At 46.6% G+C, this 25,858-nt stretch overlaps 1 protein-coding gene across 1 annotated transcript in view; it reads right to left on the bottom strand.

The window, feature by feature from the left end:
• MAP2K1 (mitogen-activated protein kinase kinase 1) overlaps positions 1 to 25,858 on the bottom strand; it is a 79,521-nt gene that overhangs the window by 3,260 nt on the left and 50,403 nt on the right. The window contains exons 6-8 of the mRNA XM_004421723.3: positions 6,293 to 6,417; positions 2,997 to 3,198; positions 1,819 to 1,883 (exon numbers count right to left, since the gene is read on the bottom strand). Coding sequence (XP_004421780.1) covers positions 1,819 to 1,883; positions 2,997 to 3,198; positions 6,293 to 6,417 — 392 coding nt within the window. The remainder of the gene's footprint in view (positions 1 to 1,818; positions 1,884 to 2,996; positions 3,199 to 6,292; positions 6,418 to 25,858) is intronic.

The following is a 25,858-nucleotide window of genomic DNA, read 5'->3' as shown; positions in this document are numbered from 1 at the left end:
GACTGTCCCTGCTGCTGAGGGGGAGGAAGGGAACCTTCGAGGGAGAGACAGGCAGCTTGGCCTCCAGGCCTATCCAGTCCTCCTGAGTAGGAGGGAGCCAGGCAAGAGAGGGGCTATGCGCCAACAGAATGTGAGGCGCATACACCTGTCACCATGCAGCCCTGCCTCCTGGGAGGAAGGGGCTGGGGACTGGAAAGAGTAGGTGGTAAGGAAGGAAGAGCGCTAAGTGGGAAGGACCTGAGCTACTTATCATCTTGGAGCCTCAGTTTTTTCACTTGTATGAAGGGAATAATGAAACCAATTCGGCCCACCTGAGCAGTGCTTGGAGCACTGAGCAGGAAAATGTGAAAATACGGAAGGCAGTGCCCGCTAGGTGACTGGCAGCTGCGTGTTTAACCTCAAGCCATCTCTTCCCTTAATGTGGCTCCCACCCAGCACCACTCAGCGTAGGTCCCAGCAGCGGAAGATGGCTTTCCTGACTACCACAAGTACAACATACTGTCTTCCTCGAGGCCTTAAGCAGCCAAGATCAGATCCTGAACTTCTTTTCTATGCCCCACGGTGCCCAGCATAAAGTTGTGCAGTCAAGAAAGGTAAATTAACATCCCTAGTAGACTAGGAACCAGTGACAGTGATTTATTAACTGCTGCAGCAAACCAGAATTTTCCCTGTCGAGTTTGTAATGGAAAAGGGGACCTTTTGAGCCTTTTGGGGTCTGGTTTTAGAGAGCAGGAAGAAAGTATGAGAAATTATTCCACTAGTCTCTTGAGGAAGAAGAGAACAGGGCGATGCCCTTTACCATACACCCCAGCTAAGTGAAGGCTTCCAGCTGCCTCCCAAACATGGGCAGAGCTTGTCCCTTCTCGTCCACTACCCACGCTCCTCCTGAGGCCAGGAGTACTGGCCCTATCATCTGAAATCCTGTGCTGACCCCCGGCTCCTCCAGCCCTGCCCTACCCTCCTCTGAGCAACTGTGGTGCTAGTCCACAGCTTCCAGCTCCCCGCAAACCCACACTTGATGAATGCTTATCAGTCTCTTCATTCTTTGATCCTTTTTTCATTTAAACATACTAGTATATATATATTACACAAATACATTCTTTGTATTAAAGTCAGCCAAGAGCAATAAGCAAAAGGAAACCTTTAATCACCTGTAATTTCATCACTCAGAGATAACCACTGTATTATATTACTTTCCAGACTTCATATGCGTATATACACATACATTTTTTAAAGAACTGATCATAGTATATACCTACTATTTTGTAATATGCTTTTTTTAGGCAACAATTTCTAGTGAATATTTTCCATATCTATTTCTACATTGTCATTTTTCTGTTCATTGCTTTTTAATGGCACTTACAAGAGAAAACCCTCTATTGCAGTTACATATGCATTTGCCTTGCCTCCTCCTCACAATCTAATAGTCTGCAAGACCAGGGACTTGTTTTTCCATCTTTGGATCTCCACCTCATTTCTATTGCCACCCCACAGTGCTTAGCACATACTAACCGCAGAAGAAATGCCTGGTGAATGAAGGAATGAGAATGTCAATGGGCAAGGTGGAGTCTCCTGAATCTGAGAAAGGAGGGACTCAGAGCTACCTGAAGATGTTCCCTGGGGAAGGGACTCCTGCAGCCTCTAAACCAGCCACTCATTTCCAAAAGCATGATGCACAAACTAAGTCACATGAATCCTGGGGCCCAAGAATCCCATATCGTGGGAACAAATCAGGTTTCCCAGTCAAATCAACTGTGAGATTTTTTTCGTAAGAGGAGCCAATAAATTCCAAGGTCAAGGAAGCCGTGCAGTACTTACCTCATTGACTATGTAATCCAATAACTCAAAAATTGCCATAGGAGGTCGGCTGTCCATTCCATATGCTACAGATTTTATAAAAAGGAAAAAGAAAACACTTCTCAGAACCAGGAGGTTATTTGCCAGTATGATGCTAAGGGTTAGGCATGGATCCTGGGGACCACAAAAAGGTCACGGGCAATAAAGAGAAACAGAAGAACTACAGATAAGGCCTGAACTTGGGTTTCTTCTTTTATACCCCAGAGTCCCAGGCCAGCCTCAGGGGCCACAGCCACCAGCCCCCTCAATGACCCACCATCAGCTATCCCTGCCCCCTGTTTCTCCCTTAGTACACTCCCTCTCTGCCATGTAGGCCTCATGGAGGTAAAGACCAGGTCTCCTTGGTCATGTAGGAACGTCCTGGCAGGAACCATATCAGAACATGATGGCTGGGCCAGGATCTTCCAAATACCAGTTTACTTCACAGTGTTCATGTTCAGAAAGGCAGGCAGTGCTGCACAACGCTCACCACCTAGGAATCAGACTTGGCCACTCAGAAGTGTTATGTGACCTTGGCAAGTCAAGCGCTTTGTGCCTCAGTTTCCCATATCTAAGATGGAGATTATAATAGTGCTCACACACGACTGCTATTAAAATTAGATAATGCTAGGCAAATCCATGGAGACAGAAAGCAGATTAGTGGTTGCTAGGGGACGGGGTCGGGGGAGCTGAGCGTGATTGCTAATGGAGATGGGATTTCTTTTTGGGGTGATGGGAATGTTCTGGAATTACATAGTGGTGATGCTTGCACAACATGGAGGAATATACTAAAAACTACCGAATTGTACACTTTAAAAATGTGCATTTTATATTATGTGAATTTTATGTCAGTAAAAAAAAATCTACCTAAAAAAGAGAAAATGTCATGATTTTTCAAAATTAGATAATGCACATAAAGTACTAAGCACAGTGCTGGGAGCACAGTCGGCACTCAACAAATGGTAGGAAGTTGTTGGTAGTAATAATAATATTCTACACCCACCTGGAGACCTCTGCTCTGCTTCCCCCCCCGGCCCCAGCCTGGCATCCAGAGACAGGGAATCAATCTTGGGAGAGTATACAGAGAACCAGCCCTCCAGAAACCCCCAAGAGTAAGGAACCCCCCACAGTCCAAGCTGCGGCCACACCACGCCACTCACAGCTGAGGGGCCTTCCAGGGGTCCTTGGCCTAGGTGGTGTCTCAGCCGCATCTCCCTCCACTTGGCACCCAAACATCAGCTCCAGTTCCTTGGCATCTGGAGGAGGGATGGGATACCTCCCGACTGCCATCTCAACCAGAGAGAGCCCCATGCTCCAGATGTCCGACTGCACTGAATAATGAGTCCCCTGGAGTCTTTCTGGCTGCAGGAGAGACAGACACAATTATGATCACCTGTGAGCTAATCTGGGCCCACACAGGAGAAGGATGGGCGATCCCCAGGGATGCTCAAAGGGAGGCCTCAGACTTCCTGCCCCTTTGAGGCTTGTTTGCACTGCAGGAGAGTAGGCTGCCCTGCTTGGTCCTGGCCTTGGGTCTGCTGATGCATTTTATCTTCTTCTGCCCTTTCCTCTCAAGAACTCACATCTTGTTTCAGGACCTCCACTAACCTCTTTGACTTCCCATCTACCCCCAAAATACTGTGTTTACCAAAGCCTAGCAGGCTCCCATGGCTCTGACCCCTCCTCACTGCTCTGTCTCCAGGTTACCTGCCCTGAACTAACAGCATCCAACCTGGCTGGACCCTGGCTACCCCTTGATCTGTGGTTCCAGTTTTGCTCAGCCTGGTCACTCTCTTGCATGTGAGGGCAGCTTGGCTGAAGCCCAGCATGAAAGGCTCATCTTGTTACCTGAGTCTGAAACATGAAGCTTCTGGAACATGGGCCATGAATGAAGTGGGCAACGAATAGAAAGACCACTGGTCTTGAGAGTCAGGAAAGCTGAGTTCTAAGACCAGCTCTGCCACTTACTGACTGTCCTCTGACCACATGGAATGGTAGAAAAGGTAAAGGATCTGGGGTCATGAGACCTGGGTTCAAGTCCCAATTCTGAGACTTATAAGCTACGTGATCTTGAGCCTCAGTTTCCTTATCTATAAGATGGGACCGATAATGATGATAACATAACACAATACCTGCTCTACTTACTAGGGTTATTGAGAAGGTTAAATCAAATAAAAATGTATGTTAGATGTTGCAAAATGCTATACAAATATGAGTTGTTATTGGTGGCAAGAGTCAAAGAGAAAAAGGTATAGAGTGCTATACAAAGCATTATTTTTATTGAGCATTAATTGAAATAGCACGTGTATTTCAAGAACTCGACAAAAAAATCTTTATTCTGACCATTGTACATTTATTTAGACATTAAATTAATTTCTCCCATAGGATTTTTCACTAACTCCAACACTGGACTGTTTTGGAACTGACCACCTAACCACAAAAACTCAAAGCACTAAACTCTGGATCAATAAGTCCCAGGGCCTGTAATTGATTTTTGAACTTGAGAGTTGGCAGTTGAGTGGCCCAGGGTGCGAGCTGCTCGGTTTTTAGACATTTAGGGAAGAAGCAAAGAGGGGATGACAGGGAAAGAGAGTGGGAAAGAGTTCTGAAGGGCCCATGGGTTCCATGTTCCTCAAAGACTGTGGGTCACTATAGTGGAGGAGGTGGAGATGTGGGTCAGCGCCAGGTGAGGGATACTGACGGTGCCTAGAGTCATGGGATAGGGGCAGGCAAGAAAAAATGAGGATGTGGACGTGAACTTCCACACAGGGAGGCCAGGAGCAGCTGCCAAATCCTACCTAAGAGGCAAGCAAGTACGTGCTGTGCAAAGGGGGACTGACTGGCAAGAAGGAGACCTGGCTTTCCATCCTGGCTCTGCAAGGTTAAGTGGGCAGGTCACTTATCCTCCCTGAATCTAGACTTCCTCATTTCTAAAATAGAAACAATAATCGTTACACTTCATGGGACAACCACACACATCAGAGGAGATCACTCAGGGATGTGAAAGTGCTTGAAAAAGAACACATAAAACACTCTACATGCTAAGATGCCCTGAGCCTCTGTGCCTGCCTCCTCCAATCCATGCCTGCACTCACTTCCACCTCCAAGAAGACCTCCCACTCACACTAACACTCCTCTATTCTACCCCACATCAGCACTCACCCAGAGGCAAGATTCCCGGTTTCTGAACTGTTCTCAGGAGCATGCTAGCCATTTACCCACCATTCAGTCAACCAAACAATCACCTACTTGCCAAACATTCTCTGAGCACGAACCAAGTGTCAAGCCCCGAGCCAGTCCCCAGGGACACCAGAGACACCTACGGCCCTAACCCTGCCCCCAAGGAGCTCATTGTTTGGGGAAGAGAGGAGGACAAGCTGATGCTGCCATGGCCGTCGGCACAGCCGCATAGAGCTCTTGTGGCAGTGGGAGCCCGTGGAGTTGGAAGCAGGAGGGAAGACCTGTAGTGGGGTATCGGCTGAACTAGAGCAGAGACTCCAGCCAGGGGACCAGGTAGGTGTGCTGTGGTGAGAGGCAGGGACAAGTAACTGGGAGACATGCAGTGAGGAGGAACAGAAGAGGCTGGACTGGGGAAACAATTCTTTTTGTGTGTGTGTGTGTTGTGTGTGTGTGGTGTGTGTGTGTGTGTGAGTGAGTGAGAGAGAGAGAGAGGAAGATCAGCCCTGACCTAACGTTCATGCCAATCCTCCTCTTTTTGCTGAGGAAGACTGGCCCTGAGCTAACAACCGTGCCCATCTTCCTCTACTTTATATGGGATGCCGCCACAACATGGTCTGACAAGCAGTGCATCAGTGCACGCCCAGGATCTGAACCCGGGCCGCCAGCAGCAGAGCACGCACACTTAACCACTATGCCACAGGGCCAGGGGGTAAACAATTCTGAATAGACTCATAGGAGTTGGGGGCCACTAGATGTGGAAAGGATGAGGAGGTGGGAAGGGAGGTTAAAGGCTGATGCTCAGGTTTCTACCTTGGGAAACCAAGGAAACAGTGATGCCATTTACCACTAATGGAAAAGAAAAGATAGGGCGATTTGGGGTGGGGTCATGTCTGGGTATGTTGGGTTTGAAGTTCTGAAAACAATCAGGTCAAGGTGACCAAAGGGTAGCTGAAGCTCACAATCTCTTGAGAATGGAAGCCAAGCTCTGGGAAACATCTGAGTGCTGGCAATAGCTGGAGCTGTGATCATATGATCTCTTCTAGTGAGTCAAGGGCCCAGGACCCCAATCATGCTCCGAGGCTTATGAAAGGCCAAGACCATCTCCCCATAAGACCGTGATCTCCTCGAGGAGGGACCACAATGCCACATCCCTCATTTCTTTCTCCCCCACCCCCATCACCCAGCATAAGGCTCTGGCTCTACAGAGGAAAGCACCCACTTAGCTCCTATCCCTGACCAGACAAGAAGCTCGAGAAATAAAACCCACTGCTCATACCGACATGTAAGATCTTGTGCCCACGAAGGAGTTAGCCATGGAGTCGATGAGCTGCCCACTGACCCCAAAATCACACAGTTTGATCTCCCCACGAGAGTTCACTAGGATGTTGGAGGGCTTGACATCTGCAGGGAAAAGAAAACAGAAAAGTAGAGAATTGACATAGGTAGGCTGGGGAGGGGAAGGGTCAGTGCTCCACAGACAGACCAGCCCTGACCATAAGTCTCAGGACCTACCCCCCTACCCCCGCCGCTGCCCCCCACAGAGCCAGCCCTTGGTTTGCAAATACTGGACACCAAGGCCCCTTATTCCCACTTCTTCACAGTTCAAGGAAAGGTTGTTTGGAGAGGAAATGATAAGCTTCTGTAGAAGCAGGACAGAAAGTCAGTGGATTTCTACTCTTTGAGAATCCAGACTTGGCCAGGTGACCCACAGGAAGGAATCAGTTACCATGAATAATCAAGATTTCAAAGTCTGTTGCTTTAACTGCCCCTATTGGCAAGACATTATATCTATGGTTAGATCATAAGAAAGGAAGAAAACCACAAATAATAAGATCTGTATGCTTGCTAAGGCTGATAGGCCAAAGAATCAAGGGGGATGGGTCGAAAGTGAGAATTTCTGTTCCTGACCTCAGTACCAAGCACAGAGCACGTGAGTTTTATGAAAATGTGTGGCAGGGGTTGGGAGCTGACTTATGATTCTCTTTCACTCAAGTTATTTCCCTGACAGCCTACCTGTTAAGTCACAGAGAGCCCCATGCTGCCAGAGATCTAGGGAGGCCTGAAAGCTGCTTCTCAGGGTCAAGGCAGTGCTCAGCACCAGCCCCATCCCTCTTCCCCGCACTTGGACCTTCCCCACTTCCTGCCCCGGCTGCCATCACCACGACTAGTCAGTCCACTGGCTCTTCCCTCTGCAGAGGGAGGTGCACTTCCAAATGTTTTTCTTCTCATCTCCTGTGATTCAAACAACTACCCTGTAAAGTGGGCAAACCAGGGCCAAGTACAATAGTTCCCCGTTATCCGCGGTTTCACTTCCCATGATTTCAGTTACCTGTGGTCAACTGTGGTCCGAAAATATTAAACGAAAAATTCCAGACATAAACAATTCGTAAGTTTTAAATTGTACACCATTCTGAGTAGCGTGATGAAATCTCAGACCATCTGGCTCCGCACAGCCCGGGACGTGACTCATCCCTTTGTCCAGTGTATCCACGCTGGACACGCTACTCGCTCGTTAGTCACTTAGTAGCCATCTCGGTTATCAGATGACTGTCGTGGTATTGCAGTGCTTGTGTTCAAGTCACCCTTATTTCACTTGATAATGGCCCCAAAGCCAACTTTATTATTAGTTATTGTTAATCTCCTACCATGCCTAATTTATAAATTAAACTTTATCATAGGTATGTATGTAAAGGAAGAAACATAGTATGTTTAGGGTTCAGTACTATCTACGGCCTCAGGCATCCACTGGGGGTCTTGGAACATATCCCCTGCAGATAAGGGGGGACTACTGTATTCTCATTTACAGGTGGGAAAACTGAGGCTGGGACTTGGTAAAAGTCCCCAGGCCAGGGCTCTACGGGCAGATAGCAGCAAACAATGAGACCCAATCAAGAGCAAGCCACACCCAGGGGCAAAATCATAAACTGTGACAGGGAATCTTTGACAGAAGTAATATAGACACTAGTATATAAAACATCTGGAGAATCAGAGAAAAAACCAAATCCTCAATTCCAACCTACCAGAACCACTAGAGCCACACCTCATTTTGCTGTGCTTTGCTTTCTTGCGCTTCACAGATAACTGCGTTTTTTATGACCCTCCACCAGCGAAAAGATTATAACTCGCTAAAGGCTCAGATGATGGTTAGCATTTTTTAGCAATAAAGTTTTTATTTTTTTGTGTGTGTGTGTGAGGAGATCAGCCCTGTGCTAACATCTGCCAATCCTCCTCTTTTTTTGCTGAGGAAGACTGGCCCTGGGCTAACATCCGTGCCCATCTTCTTCCACTTTATATGGGACGCCGCCACAGCATGGCTTGCCAAGCAGTGCGTCAGTGCGCGCCCGGGATCCGAACCGGCGAACCCCAGGCCGCCAGAGCGGATCGCGCGCACTTAACCACTTGCTCCACCGGGCCGGCTCCAGCAATAAAGTATTTTTTAATTAAGATATGTACATTTTTTTAGACATAATGCTATTGCACACTTAAAAGACTACAGTATAGTGTAAACATAACTTATATATGCACTGGGAAACCAAAAAAATTCATGTGACTCACTTTATTGTGGTGGTCTGGAATCGAAACCTCAAAATCTCTGAGGTATGCTGTATTAACATTATTTTTCCCTTCAATAATCTCACATGAATGCATTTACAGTATTTATTCTTAAACAGATTCTAACAGGTCTATTTAATTATCTTTCCAAAGGTAAACTGAAAAAAAGTCACCCTCTCATATCCCAGTAAGTCCTTCCCCTGTCCAACCCCTACCTAGCCCCTCATCATTTCTAGCTCTGGGGGGCTCATAACACAGCCCCAGCCAGCTCTAGCCTCTCTCCATTCACCACCAGCTCCACGAGGGCAGGAACGTTGACTATCTGCCTCCCCACTGTAACCCCAGGGCTAGGACAATACTTGGCACACAGCAGGTGCTCCCAAACACTTGTGAATGAACAGATCTAAACTCACTGTGTACCAGCATCCACACTCAGAGCCACTGGTGCAGTCTTTCTAAGACCCAGTCCTCATAATGTCACAGGACACAAGACCTTTCTGAACCCCTAGGCAACTCCGTGTCTCCTACATATAGACTTTCAGAATGGAGGTGTAGAAGTGGCCTTGGAAGGCATCTGGTTCCTCCCCTTCCTGGTGGAAATGAAAAGTCTAAGGCCTAGAGGGGTCCAGAGACCTGTTCAAGGTTTATACAGCCAACACCGGGTAAAGCTGGAACCAGAACTCAGATCTTCTGATGCCCAGACCTGTCCCCTTCCCAGCCACCCTGCCACCACATGAACCAACTGTTCACTCCCTCACCTAACGCTCACTGAGCACCACTCCGTGCCAGGCACCACGCAGGTACCAGGGAGACAACAGTGAGCAAACTGAGCAAGTTCCCACTGTATGAAGCTGACATTTAGTGAGAGGAGACAGACAAAAACAAACCCACAAGCCAATGTGTAACGGCAGGTGGCCTGAAATGCCATGAAGAAAATAAAAATAACCAAACCAGAAAGAGCACAGAGAGTGAAGGGTGCTGCTGAGACAAGGCAGTGAGGGAAGGGCTCTGTGCGGAGATGGCCCTGGATCAACCACCTAGATGAAGTGAGGCAGTGAGTTGTGCGGCCTCCTGGAGAAGTATTTCAAGCACATGGGGAGAGTCTAAACTTCAGGAGGTCAGGAACTAGCTTGTCTTTTGTTTCTTTCCCAAGCCTAGTATTAAGACAGGCCCCGATAAACACTTTCAACCGAGGAGCCACTAGTCCTCATCTCCACAGTACCCGTGGCCCTTCTCACACAGAGACGTATGACCCCTGGAGATCAGTGCTCAGTGTGTGGAAAATGACACTGAGAACAGAACTGGGAAGAGCGAGGTGTGTGACAGTGCTTGCTGGGGCCCGGTGGGGAGAGCACGTGAAAGTTCCTCCAACCTGAGCCTCTCTCTTCACACTTCCCACTGAATGCCACAGCCTTTCATCCCTGTGCCTGGACCACGAAGGCCTGAGCTCCCTCACCTTCCCAATGCTCCCATGGCCTGTTTAGGAAGGACCTGTTAGGCCTTGTTTTAAAGCAAAAGCACGGCAGTGGCTAAAGAGACAAGAGATCTGTATTCAAACCCTGGCCCTGCTCCTGCCCCCTGCTCCACATGCGGCCTTGAGCAAGTCAGTTGGCTTCGCTAGTCTGAGGTTTGCCTATCAGGAAAGCGGTGACAACTGCAGCACTCGCAACCTTACCAGATGGAGACCAGAATGAATCTAATGAAGCATGGGCATTTAAATAGCACCCCATGTTAAGGAACACAAAGAATGATTCTTTCACAGGTTGCCCTCCAAGATGAGCAGCTCACAGAACCAGACACCCCCTCACTCCCCAACAGAGCAGCCACCTCCTCCAGGGCCTGGGGACTCCTTCCTCTGCTGGCTTAGACACTTCTCTCTGCTGCAGCTGCTGCTCAGGAGTGGCTGCACTGCCTCTGTAATAGTCCTTGTATCTGATTCCTATTCACATGGCAAGCAAGCCTCATTTTTTTCAAACTTATGTAACAATGCTTTCCTCCATCCCTGGCTGTCAGCTCCTGCTTCCCCCACCTGCCCCAGGGAACAACACTGCCTGGGAGGCTGCAGAGATCCATGGTGGATGGGGTCAGAGAGGAGCAGAGGGAAACCCTGGGGTGCTTCTCCCTGCTTGGACCACAACTGCCCTGGGAGCCAGATGCACCGCACATGGCCCCTCCTGGTCACCCGGAAAGCCTGACAAGAAGTTGCTTGGAGACCTGGGCACACTAAATCCCTCAACTGCAGAGCATGTGGCTGGAGCCACCAGGCCAGGACATGCTCTCCCCTGGCAGCTCCAGCCAAGTTGGGCTCTTCTCTGGGGACAGAAAAGAGGTACATGTCAAACAAGGCCAGAGAGAGACTGTTTCCTACAAGTCAGCATTCCGTATTTGCTTTCTGCAATCACCATCCCACCCTCCTCCCTTCCTGTCCCCAATATCTTCCTCCTCCACCCCATGCTGCATAGCAACCAACACTCCTCCAGCGGGACAGCCCCTGCACAGAACCTGCAGTGGCTCCCATCTGCCTTCGAGTACAGTCCAAGCCCCTTGGCCTGCCTTTCCAAACCCTCCACTGTCCCTTCTTTCCAACTTCTTGCCCCAATGCTTCTCCACGTTCACCTCCTCCAGGCTCAGGCTCACCTGCCTCTCTAACTGTGCTAGTCTTGTCCTGTTCCCCGCATCTAAAATTTCCTCCTTTCCCACCCACTCTCCCACCTCTACATCCAGGTGCCTAGTTTTTCCAAGTCCCCTTCCTAACTTGGAATACTGCCCTGCTCCTGGATCCGTGGGAGGTTTAATCGAGCTTCCTCCCACATCTTTCCTAACAGCAACCTCAAACATCGTTCCATCGTTCCTCCTTTCTGAGGCCTTCTCCAGGCCTTGGGTTCTGCTTCTGACCCTCTAATATCAAGAGGGTGAAGCTGGGAGGAGGTCCAGCACCTGGTGGATGGCTGCATTCTGAAGGAAGCATCCACCACCCACTAGGTTCCCAGGCTGACAAGCTTCCATAGGAAATCTACAAGATGCTAAGGTTAGATACCCTGACCCTGCTCTGCCTATGCAACAATAAGGATGGGTAAACCTTCCTTCTTCAAAAATGAACAAGGAGGTTTTATGAATCATAAACTAAGTGGAAGAAAGCATTTTCTTCTCTGATATTTTCTGCCCCAGAAATAACTACTGTTCAAAGCCTCCTGATTTTCCCCCAAGAGCACATGATTTTAACTTCTGAGCATTTTCCACCCCTCTAAAAACAAGGAGTTTCAATTAAATAATTCAGCAAGTCATTTGTTTATTCTATAAACACTTACAGAGTCCCTGCACTGAGCTATGAGTAAAAAGGACATAGTCCCTATCCCTGTCCTCAAGGCCATCACCACCAGGGGAGACAGAATCCAACAAATAACAAGAATGCGTGCACACGCGTATGATAGCAAGGGCAAAGAGAGAGACATGGTCAGGGCATTGCGGACTCACATATTCTAAGTTCTCCCAACCTGCCCAGGTGGATGCCAGCCTGACAAGGCCCTATCAGGCAGATGAAGCAAGGTGAGTATCAGCCCTCAGCGTATTCCCTCTATGTTCGAGTACCTTCATTTTGTTTGGTTTAGGCTCATGTTACACGAAATTGCATTCCTTACTGGAAGGTGGAGGGGAAGGAAGGCATGATGGAAGGAGGTGGGACATGGAGGAATGGAAGGGCAGAGGAGCAGGGGAGAAAATGGGGAGCACAAGAAAAACAGAAGAAAGAGGTGAAGGGAAGAAATGAGGGCCCCAGAGAAGCAAGCTGAGTGACACTTGGAAACCAGACTCTGGCTTATTTGTAATAAAAGCTGAACCCAAAAGTGATATGATCGGGATAAATGAGAGAAGTTAGAGAAAGAAAAAACAAGGCAAATGAGATTTTTTAAATGGTGATTTTTAGGCTTCAAATGACCTCTTCTTAGCAACCCGGGTAGTGCCTTAATAACCCTTCTTTACAGATGAAGAAACAGAAGGGAAAGGTAGCTGACCCTGATAAGTCAAATAACAGTCTCCAAAGAGCCACCTCCAGTTATCCATGGCCTCTGGGAGCTAATTAAGTTGCAAAGATAATTAAAATTTAGAGACAATCCCAAACCCTTCAATTAGCCATTACCTGTAACCTCTTTTTCCCATCCAACCTTCCCTAAGAGTATTGAAAAGAGGCTCCAGCTTTCTCCCCTCACTGACTTCCCCCAGCTAAGGAGACAGACTAGGCTGAAAGACTAGGAATGGGAGGATGGGGGGTAGGCAAGCCCAGCCAACCTACAGAGATGCCACAACAGCTCTGGAGCGAGGAGCATCTACTATGCCAGGCCTTTTAAGTATACTGTCGTCTTTAATCCTCACAGCAACGGTGTGAAGTAAGCATTATAAATCCCTGTGTCCAGATGAGAAACACAGAGGCCCAGAGTCAGGGAGTTATCTGTAAAGATTATACAGTGAGCTCATGGCAGAGGCTAGAGCAGAACTTACAGACTCTTAATTTCCAGAGGCTAGATAACCTGGGTCTCGATAACACAGCAACTGGCAAACCATAGTGAGTTATACTCCAAAGTTTCAGAAAAGCCATTATTAAGATGTGGGTGAAGGTGGTCAAAAGGTACAAACTTCCAGTTATAAGATAAATAAGTCCTGGGGATGTAAGGTACAGCATGGTGACTACAGTTAATAATACTGTATCGTATATTTGAAAGTTGCTAAGAGAGTAGATCTTAAAAAGTTCTCATCATAAGAAAAAAAAATTGTAACTATGTATGGTGATGGATGTTAACTAAACTTATTGTGGTAATCATTTCCCAATATATGCATATATCAAATCATGATGCTGTACACCTAAAACTAATACAGTGTCATATGTCAATTATATCTCAATTAAAAAAAAGAGTTGTGGTTAGGAAAGGTTGTCACTCACATTACAGACGTAACAAGTTTTATCTGGGAACAGGATCTGACTTGGAGTAGGTTGAAATCCTTGAAATTTGGTTGTGAGAGAAAATAATTCTCTGCTCCAGTTTAGCAAGTAAGTGCTTCCTGCTCAGCTCCAGCGCATCCTCCTCCTTGACAAGTCTAACTGCAAGACCGCGCTGACCGCAGGAACTAGACGTTGTTTACCACCTCCTTCTGCCTAACAACTGAGTTCAGGGACCAGCCCAGTGGCAAAGTGGTTGTTCGCATGCTCTGCTTTGGCGGCCCAGGTTTTACGGATTCGGATCCCGGGCACAGACCAAAGCACCGCTCATCTATAGAGGAAGACTGGCACGGATGTTAGCTCAGGGCTAATCTTCCTCAGCAAAAAGAGGAAGATTAGCAACAGTTATTAGCTCAGGGCCAATCTTCCTCACCAAACCCCCCCCCCCAAAAAAAAAAACCTGAGTTCAAACAGAGAGCCTTCGGAGCACAAGTGCCACGTCCTAACAAGCAGCTATTTTTGTCTCTCTCCACTTCCGAGATTTTTGCAACCAAGTCCAGCAACTGCATTTTAATTTTTTTCTTCCCTCCCAAGATTCATTAGTTTTGAAATGCTTTCATTCTCTACCTTTGTGCACCATTCTCTGCAAATTCAGTGCTCATCTCCGACCCAAAAGGCACACAAATGCTCACAATTAAACATGAGATGATGTTGCGAGAGTTCAGGATTTGGTTTTCATTAGCACACACCATTCCAAGAAATGGTCAAAATTTTTAAAACAGTTTGTAACAAAAGCCATAGCAAAAGGTATAGGGATTGCACTAAAGAGAGAAAGAGAAAGAGGAAAGGAAAAAAGGGCAATAAAGGGAAAAGCTTATGAATCCTGGCTTCCCTGATCTCTCACTTCTAACGACCCCATAATACTACTTGGCAGAGCAGCCTCATTTTACAGATATGGAAATTAAGGCTCAAGTTGAAGTCCCTAGCCAAAGATCACAAAGTAAGCTTTCCATTAAAAGAACATGCCTTAAAGCAATGAATTTCCCCCTCCAGACTATCTGGGCTACTTCAGAGGACAAGCAGACATGCAATCTATCACAAAGCCAATCAACTACCTGCAGGCAGGAAAACAATGCTGGCTAACTTGGATACTTATCATCTGCTCTTTAAGAAAGGGAAATTAGGGCCAGCCCTGTGGCTTAGCGGTTAAGTGCTCGGGCTCCAATGCTGGCAGCCCGGGTTCTGATCCTGGGTGCGCACTGACGCACCGCTTCTCCGGCCATGCTGGGGCCGCGTCCCACATACAGCAACTAGAAGGATGTGCAGCTATGACATACAACTATCTACTGGGGCTTTGGGAGAAATAAATAAAATTAAAAGAAAGGGAAATTAGCTAAAAACCTGTTTTAACCTGCTGAAGGCTAATTTTGCTCAGCAGGAGGAGAGAAAAAAAAAGACAATGGAAAAAGGAAAGGTAGAGATAGGCGGAAAATCTGTTCATTTTAAAACGGAGAGTGGGAGAGAATTTCTAGTAACATCACTACATTTATGGTGACCCAGGCTCCACCAAAGTAGGCATTACCATTTGTGCCTGGGTCACAGTCAGCATGATTCACCAGAAAAGTCTAGAAAGGAGGTCAAGAGGCCACTCATCATTCATTCCCGGCTTAGCTTCAGACAGGCCCCTAAAGGAAAACACTTAGAAGAGTGTGTTTGCTGATTTAAGGACAAATGTAGGACAATGTAAGCCAAATGTCAGGGGCATTCCTTGTATGGTCTACTGAGAAGAACCCTCTCCCCACCACACACACTTCTTTGGGAGAAGTGCTCCTCCCTCACTCCAACCAACCACTTCAGGTGGAGACTGACAATCAGGGAACCTGACCCCTGGGCACAGGGCAGGCCCCTGACACAGCCTGGGCCACTCATCTTTCCCACCCCGCAGGTCTGGGCACACGACCCTTATCAGTCCAATGAGAGTCCTTCCTCATTTTCTAACAGAAGCTGGGAAAAGCTCTTCCCTCCCTGATAATGAGACTAAAGCCAGAGGTGATGGTTCCCCTCCGGTAGAGATAGCTGGCCTGAGAGAATAAAGCCAATGTCGAAAGAGAAATGAGAGAGGGAGACAACTAACAGCATCTTCTATAAGTACCTCTTAATTGAAGTATAACAGCTAATGGCATTTGAGTCCCTAGACACAATCATCCCTCAGGCCAGCTGCATTCTTACCCTTCCTGGGGTTTGGTTAGCTAAGCCAAAAAAATATCTCCTTATTGTTTGAGCTATTCGTGTTCACTAACAAGCAAGAATCCTAATATCCACTGGTTCTTATCATCAATTTGCATCAAAAATTACACTATTAAGTAGGTGTATAGTGTGATGTGGAAACGGCACCACCAACTTTGGAGTCAGGCAGATCCAGTGTGAATCCTAGCTCCACCATTCACTGGCTATGTGACCCCGGCCAAGTTACAGATCACTCTAAGACTGTTTCCTTGGCGGTTAGGTGGAAATAGTAATTCCTGCTTGATGGAACCTTGCAGGTACTACATGCTCAATAAGTAGGAGGCCCTACATGTGAGAAGCACAGCATTTAGAGTTCAATGGCTCTTGAAGCTTTGGAGGGAAACTAAAAGCTAACATTTGTTTGAGAAAAAACACAAGTGATATAAAAAATCAGTCCTGCTCGGTCTGGCTCCTACCTATGTGCCCCCCATCAGTGCTGTTCCCCAATTATTCCCTGCATGTTTCTGTCTCTGAATCATTGCTCTTGCTAGTCTCCAATCCAGATGTTTTCTCTCTTCATATAGGACCTACCACCCTTCAAGTCTTTTCGTCTGTGGCAGGGGAAGCAGGGGAGAGAGGGCTGCCTAACTCAAAAGTGTCCCCTTAATTACCTCCCTTCACCTACAGGAGGGAGTCCCATCAACTATTTGTACTACGTAAGTTTTGCTGGGATACTCAGAGACTTGGGAATTGGGCTAAGAGGGTCGAGTTGAGTCTGGGCTGTGTCTGGGATGGACTTGATGCTCACTAGGAGCTGTGGGCAGGGGGCGTCTTCCTCCTGCCCCCTGGACAGAGAAGCAGAGAAAGCTGAGCTGCAGAGCATGCAGGACAAAGGGGCCCAAAGTGCAGAGATGCTGCCTGGGATCCCAGTGGCCCTCCATCCTTGTCCTCTCCCTTCCTGAACACTGGCTACATCTGGCCCTTGGCTTCCCCGAGGCCTCCTGGGTCCTTGTAAGGAAGTCCTCTGTTCTGTTTACGCTGACTCAAGTTGGTTTCTGTTACTGGAAACAAAGAGTATTCACTGAGACAAAGCCCAGCTCCCACCTCTTCTGTGAAGCCTCCCCTGACCGCTGTCTGCCCACAAGACTCCCTTCTCCTTGGAACCCTGGAGCTCTTACCATGTATGTTGCTTGTCATGTTAGTACATATGCCACCTTCTTTTAAATTTTTTCTCTGAAAAAATCCCAACATTCACAAAAGTAGAAGTAGTGTAACTATGTACCCATTACCTAGCTTCAACAATTATCTACTCATTGCCAATCTGATTTCACCCATTACCCTTCAGCTTTTTCTTTGCAGGGTGGGAGGGAGCAGAATATTTTAAGGTAAATGCCAGACTTTATGTCAATTCGCCCATAAACCTTTTATCTGACTTTTAAGGTATAAACTTGCTTTTCCAACTAGGACTAGAAGATTCTTAGGAGCCCAACTATTCCATACATAGTTATATGTTCAAGGGGCTTTTAAATGCTGCAACCTTGATGCCATTACACAAATGCCAAAAGTTTCCTCTGATCCTGAGGACAGTTCCAGAAGATGGAGAAGGAAGTGAGATTACCCCTAAATCAATGAGGAAGGTGAGGTTCAGAGATGAGGGACTCCAACAGGATCACTCAGGAAGCCAATGGCTGAGCTGGACAGAACCTTCCATAAGGTTCCATTGGCAGCCAGGATGCTAAAGGGAGAGGAAGGCAGTGCCTCTGAGGCCACCGGGTGGGCATTAGCTTTCTGGGGACTCAGTGCCTGCCACAACCATCCAATGACAGCACTACAAACATTTCACAGGGCAGTAGGCACTTACCTACTTACCTCCAACGATAAACTTCAAAATGTGTTGTTTCCAATGGAAAAAGAAAGGTGCTATCAAGCCTAATGCTGGTTCGCACCCTCATGCTGAGATGTGCCACTAGACTCTACGTTGTCACTCTGTGGTTTTGGGCATCGTGAGCTGGGCTACATCTTGCTTGGACAGTGGTTAATAAAATCTGCCCCTTGTTTGGTCACCAGGTCACCAGACTTCCAAATCAAACCAGCTCTCCTGGGTCTGCAGTCCTCCTCAGGAAGTTATCTGTAACTGGGGAGAGTGGCAGTCTCAGCCCCAGGTTTCGCTTGGAAATGAGGCTCTCTAATGTGAGAAGGAGCAGCACACAGCTCTCCTGGGATCACCTCTCAGCCTGGGGTAACGGGCTTTTCCTAAAGGAACCAGGTACAGCCTTGGGCCTCAGGCTCCCTTCCACCACAACCCCCTTGGGAAGGGCCACAGGGCAAGTCTTCCTGCTTCCTTTCCCTCCCCATCTATCCACACCAGCACCTGGCCTTTGCTTTCCGGGGGCTTCCCAGAATAAACCCTGACCACCTCTCTCCCACCTGTCCCCTCCTCTCCCTTCTCTCGGTTATTATCCTGACTCAGACCCACACTGTCTCATACTGGACCATGGCAACAGCCTCCTGACTGACTTCTCTCCCCTCTCAGCTCATCTCAGCCACAGCAGCCAGAGTCCTCTTCCTCAAAGGATAGCTCTCCTTGCTTCCCTGTGCAGGAGCATTCCTCCGCGCCCGACTGCCTATGATGAAATCCAGTTCCTGAGCATGCATGGCAAGTGAAGACCCGCCTCAGTTGCCTCAACTATTCCTAATCTAATTCCTACCACTCACCATCAGGAACCCTTTTTCTAAACAACTTGAATGACTTGCTATTTCCTATAAGGGCATATCTGTGTTTTCCTGCCTCTGCACCATGATTCACATGTTTCCCTCTACTGGAATTCCTTTCCCTGACACTGCCACCTGTGTAACTTCTCCCTAAGCTTCAAAATTCAGCCCAAATACCACCTCCTCCACGATGCTTCCCTAAAGGGATCCGAGGAAGCACTCTCCTCCAACATCCCATCTGCCTCGCTTGAGGAGCTAAGAGACAAACTCATCTGGAGCCATAATCCATCGCTGTGGCTCTAGCAGCTGAGGTAATTCTGGAGAGAACGTGACTCACATTTCTAACCAAGAGACCAGCATACTGGATTCCAGCTACTAATTACCCACTCTCTGTTTGTCTCCATCTGTAAGGTGGGGCAGTCTAGACAGAGTCCAAAGGAATCAACTGTCCCTGCAAATTCACTGCCCCCTTGAGGCTGTCACCACACGGCTGGGGGATGAGACTGATGGGCAAAGGAAGCAGAAGTGCAGCTGGGACCACCTCCTAGACACCCTGGGCAACCTACAAATCGAGGTGCAGACGACACTCCCCTGCCACACACAGACAGGGACTGTGCTCGGGACAGAAACTTGTGTGCAACGAAGCCTGGCAGGCAGGAAAGTGCCTCGCAAGGGTCACAGAAGAAGCCACTCAGAAACTCATTACATGCTACAGCTTGTAACACAACAACAGAAGAAAAACAAACTTGAGCCATTCACATCTTGCCTACCAGTGCTAACGGCAAGTCTGACTAAAGCAAGAGGAAGACTCAGAGGTTGAAATCATGACTGTAGCTGAGGACCCAGCTCCTCCAGAGGCTGCTGCTAGGACATGTGCCAGGTGCTTTGGAGACCCCCAGCTGTCCCTGGGACTAGGATCCAAAAACACTCTCAAAGCCTCCACAGAAGCCTTACATCTCCTTCTGACCTGAGGGCTCCCTGTTTTTATAAAACTCTCGGGCTGGCCCCGTGGCTTAGCAGTTAAGTGCGTGCGCTCTGCTACTGGCAGCCCCGGTTCGGATCCCGGGCGCGCACCAACGCACCGCTTCTCCGGCCATGCTGAGGCCACGTCCCATATACAGCAACTAGAAGGATGTGCAGCTATGACATACAACTATCTACTGGGGCTTTGGGGGAAAAATAAATAAATAAAATTATTTAAAAAAAAAAAAAAACCTCTATCCTGGGCAATAAGGAATTCTTTTGGCATGCACTCCAAGTACGCTGGCCCCAAAGTATAAACTACTCCAGCTCTGAAGAAAGCCATCGTAGCTTTTTCCAATTACAGTCTGGCTCAAAAATCTAGGCTGGCTTTCTCAGTACACTGCAGGTCCAGGCTACTAATTCAATTCAATACTGGGAATAAAAATCAAGCAGGTTACATACCACTTCATCTGATAGAAGGAAAAGAAAAACAAGCTGAGGCAAAATTTAACACTGTTCATAGCATTTATTGATCTTCATCAGCCAGCAACTCGAAAGCAGAAATAATTTACCGGCTAAGTTGGATGAACTCCGTATTGATCGAAGTCACGTAATGCTTCTTCAGGGTCTCAATCAAAATAAGACCTTCGTAATTAGAGTGGGCCAAGAAGAAAGGCGGACTAGCAATGCAAATCACTGCTTTAAATGGCATGAAACAGAGCTGTATCCTAGGGCCGCCCACCTCCCACACTTTAACTCACAGCCTAACTACCTGGGTCAGCTTTGCATGAAGTGGACCTAGGACCTCCTGCCATAGTAAGTGGAAAGACTACATATAAACCTTTGTAGCTAATTCCTTCCAGAGCTCCAGGGTCAGGAAAAACCCTCTCTCCTACCTATGTCATCCATCATGTTTTCATCAAGAACTTAAAGCTGATAAACTTAAAGCTGAGTTTTATGCTTAAATTCTAAAGTTTCCTCAGTCTTCTTCCCCTTAACTCAGTGGTCAGGAAGCTTTTTCTGAAAAGGATTAGAGAACAATCTTTTTTTTTTTTTTTTTTTGCAGGGGAAGATTTGCCCTAAGCTAACGTCTATTGCCAATCTTCCTCCTTTTTTTTTCCTTCCCCACCCTCAAAGCCCCAGTACATAGTTGTGTATACTTGTAAGTTCTTCTATGTGAGCCACTGCCACAGCATGGCTACTGACAGATAAGTGGTGTCGTTCTGTGCCCGGGAACTGAACCTGGGCCACCAAAGTGGAGTGTGCCAAATTTTACCAGTAGGCCATCAGGGCTGGCTCGAGAGCAAATACTTTAGGCTTTGAGGGCCACATGGTCTCTTTCACAAGCAACTATTCAACTTTGCCATTACAGCACAAAAGCAGCCATAGACAACACTTAAACAAATAAGCATGGCTGTGTTCCAGTAAAACTTCATTTATGGACACTGAAATTTGAATTTCACACAATTATCACATGTCACAAAATTCTGAAAAACAATTCTTAGCTTGCAGGCCATACAAAACAGGCAGCAGACCAGATTTGGCCTGCAGGCCTCTGGTTTGCCCACTCCTGCCTTAAATGCTTAATTATTGTTTTGATCTGTGTTAGTGGTTTTTTGTCTTTCTGATCCAATGCTTAATAGTATTTATAGCGGAAAAACTTTTTTTTTTCCTAATTTGCTTGCTTTCAGCATCCATTCCTCCTCCCCATCTTTTAGTAATAGAATCTCTCTTTTTCATTTGGGATAGGCTCCTCCCCCAACAGCAAATGTTTCTGCTGGGGTGTCAACCAAGAAGGCCCATCCACTCTTCCATGGAGGTGGGCTTATACCAGGATGGCCAACCAGACTACTCTAGTCCCCGGAAGACAATGGATTGGTCCAGGAGTGGGCAGGCACGCCAAGCAAAGCCAATCAGTGGTTCAAGTACTGATGTAGATGCTGGCAGGAGTGGGTGGAGCTCTTTCTCTGGGATAGGGAGCATGAAGGACTAGATGTATCTGGGGTTAGTGAGGTTCATGCTGCCCTCACGAGAATCTGACTGAAAAGGAATCCCACACAAGGAATAGTAAAGCCAAGAGGTAACCAGAGGCCTGAGACTGTCATTTCAACCCCATATTCACCCCTGCTCCCTGGTAACCCAAGCCAATACATCCTCTCTTTTGATTAAGTAATCCTGAGTTGGGTTTCTGACACAATCAAAGAATCCTGACTAGTTATATCACATCAGATTCTATTTGAAAGTTGGCAGGGTAGCGATTCATGTGTAAAACAATGACACTGGCTCTGTTCCACCATCATCAGAGTCACTTACAGATATGCCTCTTTTCCTGTTAGACTCTAAGCTTCTGGAAGAACAATTCATTTATGAGCCATCTTTACACCCTCCGTAGTGATTCATCCAATACCTTGCACTTGGTAGGTATTCTATGATATTTTACAAATATGAATTACTTTTCTTGGATGGGGGAAGTGATAGTGAGGAGAAGGGCAAATAAACATGGAGGAACATGTACATGTACGTACCCATCCCTAGCCACCAGAATGTCACCCAGAGATTTCAGAGAAAACTTACATTACACTCCCAGAGGGGTCACAGATCTAACACCCACCCCCTGATCAATGGCACACAAACCACGTAAACCAGGCTGAGCCACACAGATTGCTTTGCCCTTTGAACATCCAGGAGAAATAGAATGCAATGTCTGCACAACACCAGGGCAGAACACGCTGGACCGGTTCATCATGGATGAAATCCAGAAGAGCTGGCCAGAGCTTCAGACAGTAGGAAGACCAGCTGAGCTTGTCCTACCCCAGAAGGCCTGCTCCCTGATGGCAGAGACAAATCACTTCAGGAATGAGGGTGAGAACCTGCTTCTCTCTAGATTCCATCCAGTGTGGACACATGAGAAATGCAGGAAAGCTGGCTGCGTGCCCACCCAAGGCAGTGTACCTCACTAGGACCAAGACACACTCACCCAGTCAAAGAAGTATTATTGAAAAACTTTTAATAGGCAACCACCCAGCAGGAAAAACAGTACCTAAATGGCACCTGAAACAGTTGGTCTCCTCTCAAATACCATTATTGCACTTCCTCCCACTTAAAAAGTAATTTGTAGGTCCAGGTATGCCTAGTTTTGTTATCACTGACATATTCTTTAAAAAAAAAGTTTGAATCAAATTGATGTAATTTGCTTGCCTTTTTGAAGACTCTATGAGAACTTCTTATATTTGAAAGATCCTATAGTGCATGTTTTGAAAAAGCAAAGAATTGCCCGACAGGATAAATTGTGGTATAAGTTATTTTTGTACATTAGTCTTAGAGAAAGGCACGCCCAGAAATCACTTTCAACTTAATAATTTAAAATCCTAAGTGTCGTCTCTGCATGCTAGACTAGGTAACGGGGTGCCAACCTGCCCCCAACACTCAGCAAGAGGGGATGGTGTCCCTTGATACCTGCATGACTGTTGTGAGACTGTATGCTTCAGAGGCACTGACCCCAGACCCTTCTGGAGGTGACTGAGCCTGCGGTCCACCCCCCAGTGAGGCTAAGAAAGACCAAGTGACCCAGCAGCAGCACCCCTGTGGTAGCTGTGGACTCAAGGCAGCTGCTTTTCTGCTTGCATGACCCAGCTTCCCAGCCAGAGTAGCCCTAGTCTCTGCCCTACCAAAGTCTGTGGCTTCAATTTTTCAAAGGATTCTCTGAGCTTTCCCAGGATCCTTCTAATGAATAAGTTTTCAGAAGCTTAAACCAAGTCAGGCTGGTTTCTGTTGCTGGTAATCAAAAAAACCTATACTAATTCATCTGCTAAGCAGCAGCTGATGTTTATTAAGTGTCTATTATGTGTCAAGCACTATTCTAGGTGCTTTGAAGGCACTATCTCAATTAATTCTCATAACCCTTTAGGTAGACTATATTTTCTCCATTTTACTGAGGTTTGGAGAAGCTAAATAACTTGCCCAAGGTTACACAGTAAGTAGCACAGTCAGTATTCGAACTCTGAACTTTTATCACTTGTGATGATAGAGTGAAAAAACTGGCCATAAGATTTTGTAGCTCCTCCCAACAAGAGATTGTCTATCCCTCTACTTTTTGAATCTTGGTTTTACCACATGACTTGCTTTAGCCAATAGGACATTAACAAATGGGACATAAGCAGAGGCTTAAATGGTGCTTGACTACTAGAGTTACCCACTCTTGCTACTGAAACTCTAAGACCATCATAGGAAGCAGCAAGGGCTTTAGCCTCCCAGAGGGTGAGAGAAAACATGGGGAGGGGAGATAGCCCCGGCCAACCCACAGAACTGTACAAAGTAATAACCTCTTGTTGTTTTAAACTACTAAGTTTTGGGGTGGTTTAATACACAGCAAAAGCTAATTGAAATAATCACTAAAGTATCACCATGCAAATCAATATCAAAAAGTAGGAATAAATAAAAATTTGAGGCAGAGAAAAAGTCTCTTTATTCTTTCCCATTTTTCCTCAAGGACAGAATGAAAAGAAACAGAGTTTAAATTTCATCAGGAAAGAATATATTTAGACCAGAGGAAGAAGTTACTGGCAGCAAGGAAGCCTAAAGACAGAGGCAGGGAGACTCTCTCTCTCTCTTTCTCACCCTAACTCAGGTTTCCAGGAATCATCCACTCATTGTGCTTCTTGCTCAGGAATCAAGTTGTGCAAGAGTGCCACTCCACAGGCCAGGACGCACAGCAAATTCTTTAAGGACCTCCTGAGAATACCCACAAACAGCAGAAGTCTGAAAAGCTTAGTAGCCAGGCCAGGCCAGCCTGCACACACACTGTTCATTGGGGTAGAAGTCCTTCTAGTGACTGGCCCTCCTTGACTGGGCAAGTAGTGAACTCTCCACCAAAGACATCTGTCCGGGGACCCATCTGGCTCACAAAGCAGCTCTTGGTGCCAAAGAACAATAATTGGCAGAGCCAGAAAAGAAATTCCTGGGAAAGTGGGGGCAGCACTAGGCTGAAGGGGAAAGCAAGCTGGTTATTCCAGGAATGAGCTATAACTTTCCTCCCTTTAAAATGGAAATAAAGTTAGAGCTCTCCATCAAAAACACAGAGCATGGTACATAGAAGGCACATGGTGAGAAAAACACAGGACTAGATTAATGACTGTGTTAAGAGTAGGAGACACGGGTTCTTGGCCCAGTTTTCACTGTTGCTTCCTGTGTGTTCTGGCACAAGTTAATCACACATCCACTCATTTAACAAACCTTTAAGGAGGAGCTATTTTCTGCTATTATGTTAGGGACTGGGGATACAAAGATTAATTAGACATGTTTCCTGATTTGAAGACACTCACATACTAGTGAGAGAGACATATAGATGTGGTTTCCACATCTGTAAAATATACCTATTTCACAAGGTTGTTGTGAAGAATAAACAAGACAAGTAACAAGAAGCACATAATACGGCACTTGGTACATAACAGGTCCTCAAAAAACAATGATCATTTATTACAATAAGAAAAGGATGGACCTGCACCAAAGGAATATAGAGGCAGAGCACTTAATCCATTTTGGGAAGGGGCTGGTTCATGGGAAAGCTTCTCAGAAGAAGAAATGTCTGAGCTAAATAGTAACATTTTTACTATTAACAAACATTTATTAATGACTTATGAGGAAGGCATTCTCACAACCATATAAAATAAGTATGTAATTTGCAATTATTGCTCTTTGTCATGAATTATCCTCATTTTACAGATGAATAAATAACTCAAGCGAGTTTATACATCCTGCATGTAAGAGAGTTAGGATGTGAACTTTAACTGGCTGATTCCCAAGCCTCAGTGCTCTACTTAAAAGGATGAACAGACTTAGTCTAGCAAAGGTATGAGTGTGAGGGGGTGGGATGGGGCCTGGGAAGTAAGTATTCCCAGGAAAGGCAGTAACAGGAGCAAAAGTGAGGCGCACACAAAGGTACAGTTCATAAAAGGAATTTAATCTCACTGGTTCTCAGTTTCCTCACATATTACATAAAGGAATAAGGAAGGCAATATGCATTTGTTAGGCCCTTCTCTATGCAAAACATTTTGCCAGTTACTTTCCATATGTAATTTCATTAATCCTCACAGCAACCTAGGAGTAGAGAAGAGGATTCCATTTTATAGATGATGTAATGGCTTTACTCCACCAGACTGTTCCACAGCACTGACCTCATGGGTCCCTCTAGGTGAAACTATGTATGTCAATCACAGCCCTAGAACACAGCCCCATGCACAAGAAATGTTAATTCCTCCTCTCCTTTCAGCTACTCTTATTCCCTAGAAATTAATACACTAAAATATTCTAACATGCAACTCAGAGGACTTAAAGAACCACAGATTACGGTCCATAAACTACTGGAAAAGTGCTCCCCCCTCAAGGCGTACCATACCTCCTTAATGATACTTTCTTAACTGTCAGTGGCAAGAGGACAAAACAGTAGCTAGTGCAGTTGGA

Source organism: Ceratotherium simum, chromosome 3 (assembly GCF_057802395.1).
Source record: "Ceratotherium simum simum isolate JZ-2026a chromosome 3, ASM5780239v1, whole genome shotgun sequence".
In the NCBI taxonomy this organism is placed as follows: domain Eukaryota; kingdom Metazoa; phylum Chordata; class Mammalia; order Perissodactyla; family Rhinocerotidae; genus Ceratotherium; species Ceratotherium simum.
The sequence above is the reverse complement of the archived record's forward strand: the minus strand, read 5'-3'. Positions and strand labels throughout refer to the sequence as shown.